Source organism: Panthera leo, chromosome C1 (assembly GCF_018350215.1).
Source record: "Panthera leo isolate Ple1 chromosome C1, P.leo_Ple1_pat1.1, whole genome shotgun sequence".
NCBI classification, from domain to species: domain Eukaryota; kingdom Metazoa; phylum Chordata; class Mammalia; order Carnivora; family Felidae; genus Panthera; species Panthera leo.
The window spans coordinates 71833624-71855380 of record NC_056686.1 but is presented as its reverse complement, the minus strand read 5'-3'; the positions used below and the strand labels follow the sequence as shown (position 1 = coordinate 71855380).

The following is a 21757-nucleotide window of genomic DNA, read 5'->3' as shown; positions in this document are numbered from 1 at the left end:
TAATATACCATTTAATTTTAATTTCTATTGGGTCTGTGGTCAGCTGTACGATCAATATTAGTAGTTATAATGTTTTGCTAAAAACTTACATGTAGCAATGACACATATGCTGATTTGAAAAAAAAAATGTTATGTTCTTATATGGTAACTAGTAGTCCATATTTTATTTAAATTATATGTACACACATATACATCACATAACACACACACCCTTGTCCAAAAACACAAGCTTCCATTCTATAAGTGCAATGAAAATATTCATTTTATTTATATTAATAAAATGCTTAACTTCTATAGATATTTCCTGCCTTAAATTACTACAAAAACTAAACTAATATAGACAGTTACAGCTGCCTATAGTAATTCTGTTTGATTCTTTCCCATATTTGATGGCATAAACATGAAATTCTATCGAATTGAAAGTAACAAAGACATTTTAAGACATACAAATGACTGAAATCTAATTCAAGGTCTGCCTTCTTTGTAAGAAAAATAACTAAGTGGTATGGATTGCAAGGTATCAGAAAGGTTTTAATGCCCAACAATATTTTCATCACTAGGAGACAGCAAATGCTATAGAGAAACACAAAACAGCAGGGAAGGGGGATATGATAGAAAATGGAGTGGGGGTGAAGTTTTCAAGTATAGTAGCTAGATAAGGCATCTCTGAGAACATGACATTTGAGCCATATCAGAAGAAGGTAAAGGTACAAGCTATAGGAAATCTAGAGAAAGAGCTTTCCAGGCAGAAAGAACAAACGCAAATGCAAAGGCCCTGGGACTGGAGTATATGTAGTATGTTCTAGGATTAACAAAAAGGCCAGTGACCAGAAGAAAGTGCGTAAGGGCAAGTGGTAGAAAATGAAGTCAGAAAGATATCCAAAAAACTAGATTATGTAAGATCTTACAGACTACCCAAAAGACTCCCGCTTTTATCCTGAATATGGTGGGAAGCCATTCAAAGTTTTGCAGCAAAGAAATGATAGGATTTGACTTAAATTTTTGAAATATTATTCTGGCTAATGTATTGCAAAAATAATGAGGACAACAGTAAAAGAAACCATTGAGGAGGCCACTGAAAAAGATCCAGGTTAAGAGATGACGGTAGGCTGGACTAGAATTAGTAGAATAAGGGATAAATGATCAAGTCTTTGGCTATGCCTTAAGGTACAGCCAGCAGTTCTTGATGATAATTTGGATGTGGGTTATGAGAGAAATAGAATGATAGAGGATGACTCTAAGCTTTTTGACTAATGGATGGAAGTGTGGAGTTGCTGTAAGAGAGATGCAGAAGCAAGTTTTGGAGGAAAAATCAGGAGTTCGGTTTTAGATATATCTCATTTGAGATGTCTGTTCAGCATAAAGTAAGAATGTCAAGGAGGTTGGTGGCTATTAGAGAAAGGTTCTGGCTAGGGGTAAAAATTAGGACGTAATTTGCATATCAATAGTATCTAATGCCCCTGGACTGCTTACAACTACCTAAAGACTAGGCGGAGAAAGAAAAGCTGAGGTAGCTGAGGTCTAAACCCTATGCCTTCGGGCTCTTCAGTGTTTAGAGATCAGGGAAATGAGGAGAAACTAGCAAAGAAAACTGAGAAGAAGCTATCCCTGATAGGAGGAAAACTAGATGAACAGTAGTGAAGAAAATTTTGCCTGAGGAAGGGATCGACTGGGTTCCTGAGAAAGGCTACTGAATTTAGCAGCATGATGCTCTGTGTGAGCTTCACGAGAGCAGTTAAGAGGAATAGTAGTGGTTAAAACTTCATCAGATTTTAAGAGAAAATTATAGAGCCAGAGAGTTTCCATTTCCAGTAATGAAGGAGGTAATTCAAATTGCCAGGCTGAATATCTTTTAAAATTTGTTTTCAAGTTAAAAGCATCAAATAGCCAACAAAATAGTGAGGAAATTTTAAGCCAACATTTTGAAGGAGACAGCAAAGAAATGAACACAGTTAGAACTGCTTTTGCCCTGGGTGTGTTCTAAATACAGCTTTTGGTAGCTTCGTGGGGCTCGGGTCAAAAATTGCTATCTGTGGCCCATCAAATGTGAGGATTTAGGTTTTCAAAGGGCTCCACTCTGAAAGTAAACATAAACTGGAAGAGACAAGACTATAGCCTAGCTTCATTCACATCATGAAGATAGCTCAGAGTCTTAAGCTTTGAACTTGGACTAAGATGATTCCAGACTGCTAGTACCCCCCATCCCATGTCTAACAGAAACAAAAGTCTTCTATAAAATATACCATCATCCTAGGGCTCAAATTATTTCCACAAATCATTTCTCAAAGGTAGTGCCCAGCACACAGTCAATGATACTGAGGCATACCGGTTGATAAAACACCATGAATGAGAACTGGCAGAAACAGCAAGCAGAATTACACTCAAAAGAAAATTAAGAGAGGAAGAATTTGAAACTGAAGGTGTAATAGACAAGCCTTCCATAGGAACACAGTCGATTCACGATAATAAGAAGGAAGGCAGAATATATGTGTGTAAGCACAGATAGGTAAGGAGATGTGGTAGCTGGAGGTTCTGTAAGCTCCTTTCACATTGCCTCAGTTGCCTCAGTGACACTGAAAGGTTATCACTCAAGAATAAAGGTGAAGGGATGGGTATAACAAAGGTGAGAGAAGAAGAGAAGGTTTCAAACAGTTAACTAGGAGAGCAACAGAGGGAACTAATTAGGGAAACATGGTGTTGTTGTCTGGCAGTCTTACAAACATGTGAATTTAAAGTGAGTCCAGTCCACATAGTTGTATTTTTCTTCAGCCACATTTAGCTGTGCAGGTACAGGTGAAAATTGGACTTCTATGAGGTTGGGATTTTATAAGGCAAGCACAATGAATTGTGGCAGGGCAGGGATGTTATGGAAGTCTCCAAGGAAGTAATTTTAGTAAAGATCTGTGGGTTTTACTTGGGTAGGGAGGGAATCGAACACATGATTATGAGAAATCATGAAAAAAATATTATCGATGGATTGTAGGTCCTGATAGGATGGAAGAATAATAGGAGTCAGGACAATAGAGAATGGGTTCAAAAGAGAAGAGGTGAAATAATGGCAGAATTCTAGTTTGTAGATAATGACAAAGGCTAGGGTACGGCCTGGGGAAGTTGAGGGTTAAAGTGAATGGGGCAGTAGGGGGAGCAGGGGAAGGGTACGAGAACATTGGCAGAAGAGTTCAAGGAACTGAGAGGCCAGGGTATTGGAAGTGTCATCCGTGTCACCAAGAATTAGGTCATAAGTATATTTTATGAAAGTAATAGCCATCCAATGATAAAATCTTCAAAGAAAGTGGCTTGCAAGAGGAAGGGGTAATGGATGATGTAATATAATGACAGTAGTTTTACCATGGAGTTGTTTTAGGAAAAATATAGGAAGAATGGTCCGGAGGTGGCAGTGAAGGGCAAGAAAGACACCTTCCCTACTCCAAACACAAAGATAATAGAGGCTGTGGCAGAACTTGAAAGAGCTGCAAGGAAGTGCTGTGCCCATGGGAGAGCCAGTTTTGGGTTAGAACATTTGGGCCTACAAAAGACATATTATGGTATGGTGCTTCATTTATAGCTCAACGTATCCTGAAAAAATTATGAAGTCTCTACCAATTCACTGTTGTACAGCATAATACCTGAATTCAAAGCATTCTTCCCCATATAACAATGAGAGTTTGGTTGATGGAAAACTTTTTATAAGGAACTTATTAGCTCACATAGTAGAAGGAAACGGTTTCTTGGAAGACAAGAGAGAGTAGTGAAGATTATGTGTTTACCTCATTAGATAAGACGAGAAGTCTGGTCTAGAACCTGGTAAAAAATCCAGCACTAATTTCTACAACCTTTACAAAATGTCTGAAATTCTGAGGGAAAGATAAAAAAAAAGGGGGGGGGGCAGAGGATAGGATTTCATTCACCCAATTCTTCCATATCTTAATAGATCAGTAGGTCTTCAAATGTCCCTGGACCAGAGTTAGATACTGTTGAAATGCAGGTTCTCAAGGCCTGCCTCAGACTTAATGAATCAGCAACTCTGGGGATGGGGTCCAGCTACCTGTGTTTTAACAGATGTTTCTAATGCCACTAAAATTTGAAAAACATTGCAACAGAGTCCCTACTTTTGGAGCCACCAATTCATGAGGTATGCATTTTGAAAGATTAGTAGAGTTAGTAAAGAGTTGTTGAAGATGTTCTGGAAATCTAAAATAATGGACCAGAGGAAGCCCAGGTTGCTGTAGAGGAATCTTTGCAATAGGGTAAGAAAGACAAGGATTCCTCGCTACTGAAGAAATGACAAGTACTGTTTGATTGTCTTGCCTTTTTAATGCAAGAAAGCAGAGCTATCTCTCATTCAAAAATTCTTAGTCTTTGCTTTTAGAATAAGGTGCTCCTGCAATATTCTGAGCCTGTTACTCTGGAACTCAGATGCTAGATCAATCCTTCTTCAGCCTGAGAATTTCCTGTAGACTGACTTTCAAGGCTCCTTTTGATTCTGCTGAGCAGTCAGTGAAGGCAAAGGTTGGCAGGTTTACACTCGCTACAGGGACTTCAGTTTTTCTCACTTGCAAATCTGATGAAGAAACCACAAAAAAAATAACCATTTAATTGTACCTTTTCTGTCTGAAAACAAAGAATGTTTTATTAATTTTATGCCAATATTCATAAAGGTAATATTTTACCTCAGGGAGATTGAAGTTGTTTCCATTTAACATACATGTACATGTATATGGTATGTATTTTTTTTAACTCTGTAATCACATAGAACAGACATATACACATATACCACATTAACTGCAACTTTTCTGTTAACTATGTGACTTTAGACGGTTCCTTTAAGCTGATAGTCTCATCTATTGAAAGCAGTAGGGGGGCCTGGATCACTCATTTGGTTAAGTATCCGACTCTTGGTTGCAGCTCACGTCATGATCTCATGGTTCAGTTTGGGAATTTGAGCCCTGCATCAGGCTCAGCACTGACAGCACAGAGCCTGATCGGGATTCTCTCCCTCCCTCTCTCTGTTCCTCTCCTGCTTGTCTCTCTCTCCTTCTCTCTTTCAAGATAAATAAATAAACTTAAAAAAAAAAGAGGCAATAAATTCAGCCATTATACCATTTTTTGTTAAAATTATAAAATGCCCTTAAGTTGATAGGCACGTGAAAAATACAGTATTTTTGGTATCAATTTTATATAATGCTTGCAGCTTTCATTCATTGACTAAATGTAAATATCTTTATAATCTTCTAAGTTTTTTTTACAGTTAAGACTATAAAAATGTATATTTAAAGTATGATAATTTGTAATGATGATTCAAATAGGTTTTAGTATGCATTTAAGTATTTTTGTGTTTTACAATAAATTAATAGGAAAATACTGGATTGATCCAAATCTTGGATGCCCTTCAGATGCCATTGAGGTTTTCTGCAATTTCAGTGCTGGTGGTCAGACATGTTTATCTCCTGTTTCTGTAACAAAGGTATGTATTGAATTGTAGAACACATGCGAGTACTTGCCCAGTTTCAGGGAACATAACTTTTAAAATTCTGTAACCTTAAATAATTGTGAGTTTTATGAATGGAAGCAAGGTATCATTCTCTACCACATATAAGAAATTTTTTGTTTTTAAAAAGTAATTCTAGTGAATCTTGACATTTTGATGATATCTTTTATGATTGACATATCATGGCTTACTCTACTGATTATGCTTTTTGAATTTCCTTTTAAAAATGTGGAACATATGGTTTTTTTTTTAATTTTTTTTTTTAATGTTTATTTTTGACACAGAGAGAGACAGAGCATGAATGGGGGAGGGTCAGAGAGAGAGGGAGACACAGAATCCGAAGCAGGCTCCAGGCTCTGAGCTGTCAGCACAGAGCCTGACGCGGGGCTCGAACTCATGGACAGCTAGATCATGACCTGAGCCGAAGTCGGACGCTCAACCGACTGAGCCACCCAGGCGCCCCTGGAACATATGTTTTTATGCATACATATACATTAGAAAATCCCCAGTGTTTGTAATTAGTAATCAGTTACCTAAAGTTTTCTGAAAATGATATCATTAAAAGAGGAATGTTGCCACAAAGCTTACTATTTTTGGTGATTTAGCACAAAAGAACCTGCCTTAAATATCCATTGACTATTATTTAAAACTTCTTTCAAGTATAATAGAATGAATGAAAGTTAGTTTGGTATGATACTGGAGATTATAACAAGCACTTATAAAACCTAAAGCTTAGTTCTACACATAACAAATACTGAAGAAATCAAAACTGCATTTTTTTTCTTTTTCTGGTTAAACAAGTTTGGTATTATTACCAAGAACTTATTTCTCATTGACAAAGAATGGATACACATGCCTATTGTATGTTTGGTCCATTATAAAGAGGCAGCAAGTAAAATGTGCGGTCTGTTAATCTCTACACTGCTTGTTGTTAGACTACCCTTTCCTAAAATATCCCTCTTCATTAACCGGGGTGTTTCACCAGTTCATCTCAGTAGGTATTCACCATTATTACTAACCTCAAAGCAGAGGAAGGAAAGATTCTTCCATTCCTAGGGAATCCATGTTCCTCTGATGAAGATCAGCATGATAATCTTACTTGCAAAATATCTGCATGATCATACTCACTCCCCTGGATTTGGCCCAGAATGTTTATTTGGATTATCACAGAAGAAAGATGGGGACTGGGAAGGGTGTGCAAAGGAGACAGGAATAGTGAAGGAACTGCACTCCAATTCCTTCCTTGACTGAATCAGCTCTCCCATCTCTCCTATCTGTAAACTCAACCTGAGAAAGACTGGGCAGGTAGTGGAAAGAATGGTAAACTTGGAATCAGGGACCTGGGTTCTAGTTTCTATTCCTCTACTAACCTGGCAAATGGCACTCTGAGCCACCAAAGAGCCTACTCTGTGCCAGCAGTGTGCTAGGTAAGTGACATGTGGCTCCTTAAATCCTTATAACATCCCTGCCATGTCAGTGTTATACGCTACCTTACCAACAAAGAAACTAAGTCTTAGAAAGTTTAAATAGTTTACAAGCTTGTGACTCTCACCTGTAAAATAAAGGAAACTGAACTACTTAAACCCTAATGTTCCTTATGATGATCGTTCCATGTTTTCAGCCTCACTGACCTTCCTTTGCCTTTCTTCTCTGTTCCTTTTACTTTTTTGATTGTTGTTTTATTTTTTTCTTTCTCTGTTACCTCATAACTGATATTTTTCTAATTTCATGTTTGGAAATTCATATAAATTCCTTGTAGACACCATTTTTGTTCACTTATGTTATGACCATACCTCTGCTTGAATATTGCTAAAATAATAATGTCAAAAACTATAGAAAAATCTCTTGGGGCACCTGGGTGGCTCAATCAGTTGAGCATCCGACTTCAGCTCAGGTCATGATCTCATAGTTTGTGAGTTCAAGCCCTGCATCGGGCTCTGTGCTGACAGCTCAGAGCCTGGAGCCTGCTTCAGAGTCTGTTCTCATTCTCTCTCTGCCCCTCCCCAACGTCTGCTCTGTCTCTCTCTTGTCTCTCAAAAATAAATTTTAAAAAAAATTAAAAAAAGAAAAAAAGGAAAAGTCTCTTTCCTTGCCCAAGCCTGGGAAATATGCGATCAGACCTCCTTGCTCTAATTTTGCTCTATATTGTTGATTTTATTATTAATACTTGTTATGCATTCAGTCATTTCAATAAACATTTACTGAAGATTTGCTGTATGACTGTAACTGCATTAGGGGCCGGCAACACCAAGAAGATTCTATCCTGATCTTTAAAAGCTCTCATAATTAAAATTACTCAACAAGTTATTATTGCAACTTCTAACTTATCTATGGAAACTCCAAAAATGATCTGCAAGGAAAGTATACACAATTTCAGATTTTTGTGGAAAAAATTATTAGTCAACAACTAATTATTAATGCATTTTAGATAACATTATAAAAATTATAATTTTTTTGTCACATCTAGTAGTCTAATGGTATGCTGAAGCCGGCTCATACAGACTCATCCAGAAAGAGTTGTATCTCTTTCCAACTCCATGTCCAGTGACACCACCATGATATCCTGAAATCAGGCATGGTAGGAGTGTTTACACCATGGAAATCAGAAAATGCTATAAATCAGGGATTCCCTGCTCCCCACCCCTGCAAAAGCCAGTGGTTCAGTCACACGCTGTTGACTGGCATTTAAATGCCAAGGAAAGTAGTTTTCTCAAGGCTGCATTCCAAGGACTTTCCTCAAATTCCCCCAAATTATAAGTTTATCAATTGCCACATCTTATAACCTGTATATTGTTTCTATGACATTAGTTGGAGTTTGGAGTTGGAAAAGTCCAGATGAACTTCCTTCACTTACTGAGCTCAGAAGCCACCCATATCATCACTATTCACTGTCTAAACACACCAGTGTGGACAAGTGCTCAGTCAAGTGGCTCAGGATTACCTATTGGCTTCAAGGGATGGAATGGCCAGATTTTTGAAGAAAACACTCTACTTGAACCTAAGGTGCTTTCAGATGACTGCAAGGTAAGGGATGGCACTTTTAGAATTGTTCAGTATAACTAACATTAAATTGCAAGACCATACAATTAAAATAATCAGAATAAGACTTTAATTGTAAACTGAAGATCCAGAAGGGTAGTAAGTTTTAATGTCCCCAATTTGTAATAAAATTACATTTTTCAGAATCAAGCATTTGCTTATATCTCGTCAACTTTTGTCACACACATTGGTCATCCATAGATTTTTATATGCAAAATAGGTGTTAATACATAGATTTAATTTTTGTTCCTCATCTTGAATAATTATATTACACCCAGATGGACAGAGCATATAAGTAGATTTATTCCATATATTTTCCCCACTGTGATTCCACATCTCTTTATTTCATGGAAGACAGGTTATAGAGGCAAGTCAGTTGTATTTCATTTTGTCAGTCGCTACACCCGATACCAAATGTGGAAAGACTTGCAGATTGGCTGGCCCTACCAAACAATATTTGAATCATAGCCCATTTTTTCTATTAAAATTAAATAACAAGTGTTATGAAAAAATCTATAATTTTAAAAGATGTGGTATACAGCAGGTAGTGGCAAACTATAGTCCACAGACCAACTCCAGCTCACCACTAGTTTTTGTAAATAAATGTTATTGGAACACAGCCACATTTGTTCATTTACTTATTTTTTAATCTTTTTTTAATGTTTTTTTATTTTTGAGGGAGAGAGAGAGAGAGAGAGAGAGAGAGAGAATGTGAGTGGGGGAGGGGCAGAGAGAGAAGGAGACACAGAATCTGAAGCAGGCTCCCGGCTCTGAATTGTCAGCACAGAGCCTGATGCGGGGCTTGAACTCAGGACCACAAAATCATGACTTGAACCAGAGTTGGCTGTTCAACTGACTGAGCTACCCAGGCACCCCTGTTTATTTACTTATTATCTATGGCTCTTATCACACTATGATGGCAGAGTTAAATAAATGTGACAGATTGTATGGTGCACAAAACCTAAAACATTTATTACTAGCCCTTTACAGAAGAGTTTCCTGACCCTGTTATAGAGAATAACATCCACTTTATATACGTATCGTTAATGGCTTTAAGTAGCTCGGTTTCCTTTTCTTGTGTGCTAGTGATTTAACATCTCTTACCATTTCCAAGGGACTCTACTTTTTCACAACATTTTATTTTCAGACAAATAGGGCTTGAGTATTTGAAAAATGAGAGGCAAACATACAGCTCATCTCTATAAGCAGAGATCAACATTACCAACAATTTCATTTAACTTTTACAGTTTTTTTCCAGAAACTTTCAGTGACTCACTATCTCTGAAATACAATCCAAACTTATCAGGTCTTTGTTTAGCACTTAGGACAGTCAGGCCCCAACCTACATTTCTAGTGTGGGCTTTCATTGACTGTCAACCCAAAGCTAAGACCAAACTGACATAAGAAGAAGAAGAAGAAGAAGAAGAAGAAGGAGGAGGAGGAGGAGGAGGAGGAGGAGGAGGAGGAGGAGGAGGAGGAGGAGGAGAAATAATGACAACAACAACAATAATAATAACATCAATAATTCCTACTACTAGTTATCAGGACTTTATTATATAGCAAGTACCCTGTATTACATACATTATTTTATTTAATTATAACAGCTTTGTAAAGAAGTCTCACTTAATAATAAGAAAGTGAAAGCACGGAGAGGTTAAATAACTTGCTCAAGTCATCCAGCTAATTAGTGAAGACTAAGAAATAAACACCAAGTGTGTTTAACTCCAAAGCCCATGCCACACCATACTGGTAGGTACTTTAACTGAAAACTCATTTAATCCTCACAACTGTGTGAGGTTTTTATTTTTCACATTTTGTATGTAAAGAGACTGGTTGTACCTGGATTTCTATCAAAGTCTGTTCCAGGCCAAAATCTGTGCACTAAAACACCACGCTAGGCTTATTTTTGCAACCATCTTCTACTTTTCCAACTGTTTTTTTGTTTGTATGTTTGTTTTTATTCATGTCATTACCTTTCTCTGAAATGCCTTCTCTCCCTCTCTAACCAAGTGGCAACTTTAGGCATACGTTAAAGCCCATCTTAAGTTCTGAATTCTGAACTCATGAAGCTTCCCCTGAGTACTTCAGCGGGAAATGAGGAATTCAGCATTCGCTGTCTACATTATTTATATTATACTTCTGGCATATTGTCTTGTGTTATGTCTATTTGTTTGTGTTTCCCCTCTCTCCAACTAGATGTATAAGCTGCTAGTATTCAAACACCAGAACTAATTTATTCATCCTCATATTTCCCAAGCACTGTAAGAAAGTAGAGGATTGAATCTTATTCAACTGGGTCAACTGTACTTAGTGCTCAATAAATATTGCTCAAAAGACTTAACGAGTTAATCTAATGGTGTCTTACACACCGAACTCTAGTTCTAGTTATAACACCAAGCTAATGACTAGTACATGGAATTCATAGCTTAAATAATCTCTAAGGATCCTTCTAATTTTAAAATTTATATAATAATTCAGTAAATGAGTAAGTGAATAAACTTAATAAAAAGCTTCACAAAACTAGTCAATTGTGTTTATTTTATCTTGTTGAATCGTAATCATCAGGTGTTTTTGTTCCATAGTGAAATTTATCAGAAACAAAAGAGCATATAGTATATAAGAAAAAACAGAAAGGCCTAGAAAGAGGAGAGGAAAGAAACTATATAAACAGTAACCACAGACTGGCAATAAAGAAAGCTAAAAGATGATTTACATAATTATAATTTGCTTCTGACTGAAGCAATTCTGGTTATTTCCTACCTAAAGTACATAAAGGTTGAGATCGCTCATTGCCTTTCATCCAAGAAGAATGCCCATCCTGAAGAATCAGTCCCAAGTAAAGGAACACAGAGCAGATGGGTGTTACTTATATTAGGAATATATTAGGAATATTAGGAACAGCCTTTGTACCGATCCACAGAGAGCAGAAGCAGAAGCCTTAGCCTCATAGACTGAAAAATCAGAACACATACTGCCATTTAGAGAAAAGAATAAACCATGTCTTCAATTAGTCATAGTGATTGTTAACCACTGAGCACTTAACTCTGTGCCAGCACTTACTTTCTAGGGACTTCCTATTCATTAGCTCTAACCCTTAAACTAAGCTGCATTGTCTGACAGTGAAGGGCATTGTCTGCCGAGAATGATTGCTAATGACACAATTACCTATCAAAGCACTTTGTTCTTGTTTTACAGATTCAAGATGGCAGCTGGCATAAGGCAAAATTCCTTTTTCACACCCAGGACCCTAATCAGCTTCCAGTAATTGAAGTACAAAAACTTCCTCATCTCAAAACTGAAAGGAAGTACTACATTGAAAGCAGTTCTGTATGCTTTCTCTAAGGTTTCTGAATTAGTTCAGAATTCTTGCTGTTGGCCAGGTAATTGCTGCAGAGGGAAAAATATAGACAGAAAGATACTATCATTGTGAAATGCATGGAATAAAGCATTGGCTAAATCTTAAAGAATCTCAGGAAGAAAAGATTTCCTCCTAAGAAGGAGAAAAGGCATTTTTAAAGGACTATAATTGATAAAATATTTAATTCTTTTAAAAATTATATTGATCTGTGCTTTCTTAGAGAATTCCCTAGAACTGAAAATTTATAAACATGGAATTCTTCAGGGTATCCTATATTTTTTGACTGAGAGCAAAGTACCCATTAGACAGCTGGAGCTGCAGAGCACTATGGAAGCAATACTGGCTAATGCTCCCAAATGTGCAATGCTTCTGTCTAAAAATTACAAGCCACAGTCTAATATGTCTTATTTTCCCAAATACTAAGCTGTATTCAGGTCCCCGATGGGCATATACATCTTAGCCGGTGGTACACTACCTCTTACGTGTTGCCTTTTTGTGTTGCTTGGTGCTCTTTCTAAAACAAGGTGCTTGTGGCTTTCATAGACTATTTTATTTCTTTTTTCGTCTTTGTCATCCTTTAAGAGTGTATGTACTGGTTACATCAAGACATGTTTTGGTTGTTAGTACTTATTTTAATTTGTTTGGTTACATACTTAATAACAAGTGAAACATTATTTATGTGAAGTCCTTGTTCTATTTTAAAATTCTCTTTGTGGATATAGAAGCAAAGCCAGCGCACTGTAACCTGTGCTTATGCACAAGAGAATTGGGAGGTTTCTTTTGTTTTTATTTTTTAAATTGTTGTAAAAAATATTACAAGCCAGCTACATCCAGTAGTAGGTTTGGGTTAGAGTTTGGGGTTGTGATATACTATTTTTAAAAATCCATGATCATCTGGAATGATACTATGTATATATATATTTTGTAAAGTTTTAATTCAGCAAATCTTTTGAAATTGCTGCTGTTTTAAATTATAAAAACCATTATTTCTGCTTCGTAGGAATTACATGTCTTGTAGTATTCATTGACTTTATTTCATTATTCTTAAATTTAATGTGTTGGGATCTAAATTCAATTTACCAGTCTTTAAAGCAACATTCAGGAAAAAAAAAGTCTTTAGCCATTTAAAATAGGCTCGGCCCATTCAGACTTCCCTTTTTGTCAGAGAAATGTTAGGTCAGTATTAAAAGAGAAATATTATACCTTTTGGTATATAGAAAAGCTTATACATTCATTATAAACATATCTTTAGCCACAGCAAACCATACTTACTTATCTATAATAAAAAATATGCTTTAAATCTTTTTTGGTGGTATTTGTTTTTCTTCTTCTGTGATCACATCCTTTTTTATTTCAAGTTTATTTATTTATTTTGAGATGGTGGGGGAGGAACAGAGAGAGAAGGAGAGAGAGATAATCTTAAGCAGACTCCCAGGGGCTTGAACTCACAAACCATGAGATCGTGACCTGAGCCAAAACCAAGAGTCGGACGCTTAACCAAATGAGCCACCCAGGCACCCCAACCATATCCTTTTATTACATATGATGGCTCTCTGGAATAGTCCTTCTGTACGTTTACATTATTAGAAAGCATCTGTTACATACCTATGAAAGGATTACAGGGCTTATTTCCTATTTGTACAAAATAAAGTCATGGCACAGAATAAATACTCCCATATACGGTCAACTGATTTTCAACGAAGGTGCCAAGACCATTCAATGGGAAAAAGATAGTTTTTTCAACAAATGGTGCTGGGAAAATTGGATATCCACCTGTAAAAGAATGAAGTTGGACCCTTACCTGGTATCATATACAAAACAACTCAAAATGGATCAAAGCCCTAAATGTAAGAGCTAAAACTATAAAACTCTTGGAAGAAAACATAGGGGAAAGTCTTCACGACATTGGATTTAGCAATTATTTCTTGGATATGACACTAAAAGCACTTTCAAAACGAGTAAAAGACAAATTGGAGTACATCAATATTAAGAACTTCTGTACATCAAAGGACACTATCAAGAGAGTGAAAAGACATCCCACAGAATGGGAGAAAATATTTGCAAAACATCTATCTGAAAAAGGAATTAATACCCCAGAATATATTTTTTAAAACTCCTACAACTCAAAAAACAAGCAATCTAATTAAAAAGTGGGCAAAGGACTTAACAGACATTTCTCCAAAGAAGATATGTAAATGGCCAACAAATGAAATGATACTCAACATTACTAGTTATTAGGAAAATGCAAATCAAAACCATAGTCAAATACCACTTCACACTCATTACGATGGCTATTATCCAAAAGAAAAAAAAAAAAAGGAAAATAACAAAGGTTGGTGAGGATGTGAAGAAAGCGGAACCCTCATATACTGCTGGTGAGAATGTAAAATGGTGCAAACATTGTGGAAAATAGTTTGGCAATTTCTCAAAAGTTAAACATAGAGTTACCATATGACCCAGTAATTCTACTTTGTGTATTTACCCAAAAGAATTGAAAGAAGGGACTCAAACAGTTATTTGTACACAAGTGTTCATAGAAGTATTATTCAGAATAGCCAAAAGATGGAAATAACCCAAATGTGCATCAACAGATGAACGGATAAACAAAATTTGGTGTGTACATACAATGGAACACACCAATGTGAATGTACTTAATGCAACTGAATTGTACGCTTAAACTTATCTAAAATGACCAATGTTATGTTGTACATTTTACCACAATTTTTTTAAATGGGGCTATGGCAAAAATGTCTGATATCCTGCTTGAGGAACATGGAAATGTTTTTGTTTTGTTATAAGTTTATTTTGAGAGAGAGAGAGAGAGAGAGAGAGAGGATGCCTGAGGGGCAGAGAGAGGGGAAGAGAGAGAGAGAATCCTAAGTAGGTTCCACACCAGCAGCATAGAGCCCAATGCAGGGCTTGAATTCCTGAATCATGAGATCATGACCTGAGCTGAAATCAAGAGTCAGACACTTAACCGAGCCACCCAGATGCCTCAGAAATGTTTTTTTTTTTTTTTTAAGGTGTGGAGGTAGGTTGATTCTGAATGAAAGAAACCAGTTTGTTCTCTAATTTCAGTCTATGTGCTATACCTTTTGTTTCCCTCCCAAAAAACTTATTTCAGAGACATAAGTAGTTTTCCTAGATATCATTTAAGAAATATATATAGAAATGCCTTAAAATAGAAATACCTTACTTTATGTTTTTTTTGTTTTTGAAATATTAAATTTAAAGCACATTTTAATTAACGTAATCATGGGCAGTATAGTATGTATAGTGATTAAGAGTACTCTGTGGATTAGTTGTATGACTTTGGGTATATTATATATTCTTCATTGTCTCAGTTTCTTCATTGCAAAATGAGGATAATAAAAGTAAAATTCTGTATGAATTAGGGTGCTTAGAGAAACAGAATCAATGGGAGATATAAAGATAGAGATTTTATATATAATATACATGTAATATTATAAATGTATAATATAAAAAATATTTTTATTTTATATTTTTTATGGAAATTTACTACAAGGAGTTGGCTTACACAATTATGGAAGCTAAGAATTCCCACAACCCACTATCTATAACTAGAGATCCAGGAAGGCCAGTGATGTAATTTGGTAAAGTCCAAAGGCCAGAGAACCAGGGGAGCCAATAGCTTAAAATACAGTGTGGGGGCCGCAGAAGATGAGAGGTCCCAACTCAAGCAAGCAGACAAAGCAAAAAGGAACAAATTCTCCCTTACTCTGCCTTTTGTTTGATTCAGGCCTTCAGTGGATTGCATGATGCCCACTCACACTGTGGTAGAGGGACAATTTACTTCTCTAAATCCACTGGTTCAGCTCTCTCTCCCCGGTATCTCACCTCTGCATCAGTGCAGTTAGGCATCAGCAAATTAATGAGAGGAGAGAGGAGGCCCCTGCTCTTGGGCACCCGCAGGAACTTACTCCAGCTCCGGACACACCGTAAACACTTTCATCTAATGGAAGATAAGTTGTGAAATCGGATTTCTGAACCACAAGACACTTGTGTAAAAACGGCATTCCATGCCAGGCCTGAAATGTTCCAAAGCTCAGTTCGGTTTAGGGGTGAAACAATAAACTTTGTTGGCTTTGAACTCTGACTATCCAGAGATGGAACAAGTATTTCAAATGACTGGTGATCTTCGGCCTGATCTAAACCTACAGTTTTAGAAGGTTCCGGAAGATGGCGGCGTAGGAGGACGCGGGACTCACAGCGCGTCCTGCCGATCACTTAGATTCCACCTACACTTGCCTAAAGAACCCAGAAAACCGCCAGAGGATTAGCAGAAGGGAGTCTCCAGAGTCAAGCGCAGACTAGAGGCCCACGGAAGAGGGTAGGAAGGGAGGCGAGGCGGTGCGCGCTCCACGGACTGGCGGGAGGGAGCCGGGGCGGAGGGGCGGCTCGCCGGCCAAGCAGAGCCCCCGAGTCTGGCTGGCAAAAGCCGAGGGGCCGGACGGACTGTGTTCCGAAAGCAAGCGCGACTTAGCGTCTGGGAGGTCATAAGTTAACAGCTCTGCTCGGAAAGCGGGAAGGCTGGAGGACAAAGGGAGGGAGAGCTGCTGAGCCCCCGGACGGCAGAGCTCAGCTTGGCGGGGAACAAAGGCGCCAGCGCCATCTCCCCCGCCCATCCCCCAGCCAAAATCCCAAAGGGAACCAGTTCCTGCCAGGGAACTTGCTCGCTCCGCGCAAACACCCAACTCTGTGCTTCTGCGGAGCCAAACCTCCGGCAGCGGATCTGACTCCCTCCCGCTGCCACAGGGCTCCTCCTGAAGTGGATCACCTAAGGAGAAGCGAGCTAAGCCTGCCCCTCCAGCCCCCGTGCACCTTGCCTACCCACCCCAGCTAATACGCCAGATCCCCAGCAACACAAGCCTGGCAGTGTGCAAGTAGCCCAGACGGGACACGCCACCCCACAGTGAATCCCGCCCCTAAGAGAGGGGAAGAGAAGGCACACACCAGTCTGACTGTGACCCCAGCGGTGGGCTGGGGGCAGACATCGGGTCGGACTGCGGCCCCGCCCACTAACTCCAGTTATACACCACAGCACAGGGGAAGTGCCCTGCAGGTCCTCACCAGGCCAGGGACTCTCCAAAATGACCAAACGGAAGAATTCCCCTCAGAAGAATCTCCAGGAAATAACAACAGCTAATGAACTGATCAAAAAGGATTTAAATAATATAACAGAAAGTGAATTTAGAATAATAGTCATAAAATTAATCGCTGGGCTTGAAAACAGTATACAGGACAGCAGAGAATCTCTTGCCACAAAGATCGAGGGACTAAGGAACAGTCACGAGGAGCTGAAAAACGCTTTAAACGAAATGCAAAACAAAATGGAAACCACGATGGCTCGGCTTGAAGAGGCAGAGGAGAGAATAGGTGAACTAGAAGATAAAGTTATGGAGAAAGAGGAAGCTGAAAGAAAGAGAGATAAAAAAATCCAGGAGTATGAGGGGAAAATTAGAGAACTAAGTGATACACTAAAAAAAAATAATATACGCATAATTGGTATCCCAGAGGAGGAAGAGAGAGGGAAAGGTGCTGAAGGGGTACTTGAACAAATTATAGCTGAGAACTTCCCTGAACTGGGGAAGGAAAAAGGCATTAAAATCCAAGAGGCACAGAGAACTCCCTTCAGACGTAACTTGAATCGATCTTCTGCACGACATATCATAGTGAAACTGGCAAAATACAAGGATAAAGAGAAAATTCTGAAAGCAGCAAGGGATAAACGTGCCCTCACATATAAAGGGAGACCTATAAGACTCGTGACTGATCTCTCCTTTGAAACTTGGCAGGCCAGAAAGGCTTGGCACGATATCTACAGTGTGCTAAACAGAAAAAATATGCAGCCGAGAATCCTTTATCCAGCAAGTCTGTCATTTAGAATAGAAGGAGAGATAAAGGTCTTCCCAAACAAACAAAAACTGAAGGAATTTGTCACCACGAAACCAGCCCTACAAGAGATCCTAAGGGGGATCCTGTGAGACAAAGTACCAGAGACATCACTACAAGCATAAAACATACAGACATCACAATGACTCTAAACCCATATCTTTCTATAATAACACTGAATGTAAATGGATTAAATGCGCCAACTAAAAGACATAGGGTATCAGAATGGATAAAAAAGCAAGACCCATCTATTTGCTGTCTACAAGAGACTCATTTTAGATCTGAGGACACCTTTAGATTGAGAGTGAGGGGATGGAGAACTATTTATCATGCTCCTGGAAGCCAAAAGAAAGCTGGAGTAGCCATACTTATATCAGACAAACTAGACTTTAAATTAAAGGCTGTAACAAGAGATGAAGAAGGGCATTATATAATAATCACAGGGTCTATCCACCAGGAAGAGCTAACTATTATAAATGTCTATGCGCCAAATACCCGAGCCCCCAGATATATAAAACAATTACTCATAAACATAAGCAACCTTATTGATAAGAATGTGGTCATTGCAGGGGACTTTAACACCCCACTTACAGAAATGGATAGATCATCTAGACACACAGTCAATAAAGAAACAAGGGCCCTGAATGATACATTGGATCAGATGGACTTGACAGATATATTTAGAACTCTGCATCCCAAAGCAACAGAATATACTTTCTTCTCGAGTGCACATGGAACATTCTCCAAGATAGATCATATACTGGGTCACAAAACAGCCCTTCATAAGTTTACAAGAATTGAAATTATACCATGCGTACTTTCAGACCACAATGCTATGAAGCTTGAAATCAACCACAGGAAAAAGTCTGGAAAACCTCCAAAAGCATGGAGGTTAAAGAACACCCTACTAACGAATGAGTGGGTCAACCAGGCAATTAGAGAAGAAATTAAAATATATATGGAAACAAACGAAAATGAAAATACAACAATCCAAACGCTTTGGGATGCAGCGAAGGCAGTCCTGAGAGGAAAATACATTGCAATCCAGGCCTATCTCAAGAAACAAGAAAAATCCCAAATACAAAATCTAACAGCACACCTAAAGGAAATAGAAGCAGAACAGCAAAGGCAGCCTAAACCCAGCAGAAGAAGAGAAATCATAAAGATCAGAGCAGAAATAAACAATATAGAATCTAAAAAAACTGTAGAGCAGATCAACGAAACCAAGAGTTGGTTTTTTGAAAAAATAAACAAAATTGACAAACCTCTAGCCAGGCTTCTCAAAAAGAAAAGGGAGATGACCCAAATAGATAAAATCATGAATGAAAATGGAATGATTACAACCAATCCCTCAGAGATACAAACAATTATCAGGGAATACTATGAAAAATTATATGCCAGCAAATTGGACAACCTGGAAGAAATGGACAAATTTCTAAACACCCACACTCTTCCAAAACTCAATCAGGAGGAAATAGAAAGCTTGAACAGACCCATAACCAGCGAAGAAATTGAATCGGTTATCAAAAATCTCCCAACAAATAAGAGTCCAGGACCAGACGGCTTCCCAGGGGAGTTCTACCAGACATTTAAAGCAGAGATAATACCTATCCTTCTCAAGCTATTCCAAGAAATAGAAAGGGAAGGAAAACTTCCAGACTCATTCTATGAAGCCAGTATTACTTTGATTCCTAAACCAGACAGAGACCCAGTAAAAAAAGAGAACTACAGGCCAATATCCCTGATGAATATGGATGCAAAAATTCTTAATAAGATACTAGCAAATCGAATTCAACAGCATATAAAAAGAATTATTCACCATGATCAAGTGGGATTCATTCCTGGGATGCAGGGCTGGTTCAACATTCGCAAATCGATCAACGTGATACATCACATTAACAAAAAAAAAGAGAAGAACCATATGATCCTGTCAATCGATGCAGAAAAGGCCTTTGACAAAATCCAGCACCCTTTCTTAATAAAAACCCTTGAGAAAGTCGGGATAGAAGGAACATACTTAAAGATCATAAAGGCCATTTATGAAAAGCCCACAGCTAACATCATCCTCAACGGGGAAAAACTGAGAGCTTTTTCCCTGAGATCAGGAAAACGACAGGGATGCCCACTGTCACCGCTGTTGTTTAATATAGTGCTGGAAGTTCTAGCATCAGCAATCAGACAACAAAAGGAAATCAAAGGCATCAAAATTGGCAAAGATGAAGTCAAGCTTTCGCTTTTTGCAGATGACATGATATTATACATGGAAAATCCGATAGACTCCACCAAAAGTCTGCTAGAACTGATACATGAATTCAGCAAAGTTGCAGGATACAAAATCAATGTGCAGAAATCAGTTGCATTCTTATACACTAACAATGAAGCAACAGAAAGACAAATGAAGAAACTGATCCCATTCACAATTGCACCAAGAAGCATAAAATACCTAGGAATAAATCTAACCAAAGATGTAAAAGATCTGTATGCTGAAAACTATAGAAAGCTTATGCAGGTAATTGAAGAAGATATAAAGAAATGGAAAGACATTCCGTGCTCATGGATTGGAAGAATAAATATTGTCAAAATGTCAATACTACCCAAAGCTATCTACACATTCAATGCAATCCCAATCAAAATTGCACCAGCATTCTTCTCGAAACTAGAACAAGCAATCCTAAAATTCATATGGAACCACAAAAGGCCCCGAATAGCCAAAGTAATTTTGAAGAAGAAGACCAAAGCAGGAGGCATCACAATCCCAGACTTTAGCCTCTACTACAAAGCTGTCATCATCAAGACAGCATGGTATTGGCATAAAAACAGACACATAGACCAATGGAATAGAATAGAAACCCCAGAACTAGACCCACAAACATATGGCCAACTCATCTTTGACAAAGCAGGAAAGAACATCCAATGGAAAAAAGACAGTCTCTTTAACAAAGGGTGCTGGGAGAACTGGACAGCAACATGCAGAAGGTTGAAACTAGACCACTTTTTCACACCATTCACAAAAATAAACTCAAAATGGATAAAGGACCTGAATGTGAGACAGGAAACCATCAAAACCTTAGAGAAGAAAGCAGGAAAAGACCTCTCTGACCTCAGCCGTAGCAATCTCTTACTCGGCACATCCCCAAAGGCAAGGGAATTAAAAGCAAAAGTGAATTACTGGGACCTTATGAAGATAAAAAGCTTCTGCACAGCAAAGGAAACAACCAACAAAACTAAAAGGCAACCAACGGAATGGGAAAAGATATTTGCAAATGACACATCGGACAAAGGGCTAGTATCCAAAATCTATAAAGAGCTCATCAAACTCCACACCCGAAAAACAACCCAGTGAAGAAATGGGCAGAAAACATGAATAGATACTTCTCTAAAGAAGACATCCGGATGGCCAACAGGCACATGAAAAGATGTTCAACGTCGCTCCTTATCAGGGAAATACAAATCAAAACCACACTCAGATACCACCTCACGCCAGTCAGAGTGGCCAAAATGAAGAAATCAGGAGACTATAGATGCTGGTGAGGATGTGGAGAAATGGGAACCCTCTTGCACTGTTGGTGGGAATGCAAATTGGTGCAGCCGCTCTGGAAAGCAGTGTGGAGGTTCCTCAGAAAATTAAAAATAGACCTACCCTATGACCCAGCAATAGCACTGCTAGGAATTTATCCAAGGGATACAGGAGTACTGATGCATAGGGGCACCTGTACCCCAATGTTTATAGCGGCACTCTCAACAATAGCCAAATTATGGAAAGAGCCTAAATGTCCATCAACTGATGAATGGATAAAGAAATTGTGGTTTATATACACAATGGAATACTACGTGGCAATGAGAAAAAATGAAATATGGCCTTTTGTAGCAACATGGATGGAACTGGAGAGTGTGATGCTAAGTGAAATAAGCCATACAGAGAAAGACAGATACCATATGGTTTCACTCTTATGTGGATC

The 21757-nt window shown here is 38.2% G+C and overlaps 1 protein-coding gene across 1 annotated transcript in view; it reads left to right on the top strand.

Annotated features, from left to right (window-relative positions):
- Positions 1 to 12022, top strand: part of COL24A1 (collagen type XXIV alpha 1 chain) — a 404395-nt gene extending 392373 nt beyond the window's left edge. Inside the window, exons 58-60 of the mRNA XM_042952735.1 lie at positions 5355 to 5464; positions 8297 to 8512; positions 11723 to 12022. Coding sequence (XP_042808669.1) covers positions 5355 to 5464; positions 8297 to 8512; positions 11723 to 11869 — 473 coding nt within the window. The 3' untranslated portion in view covers positions 11870 to 12022. The remainder of the gene's footprint in view (positions 1 to 5354; positions 5465 to 8296; positions 8513 to 11722) is intronic.
- Positions 12023 to 21757: the final 9735 nt, after the last annotated feature.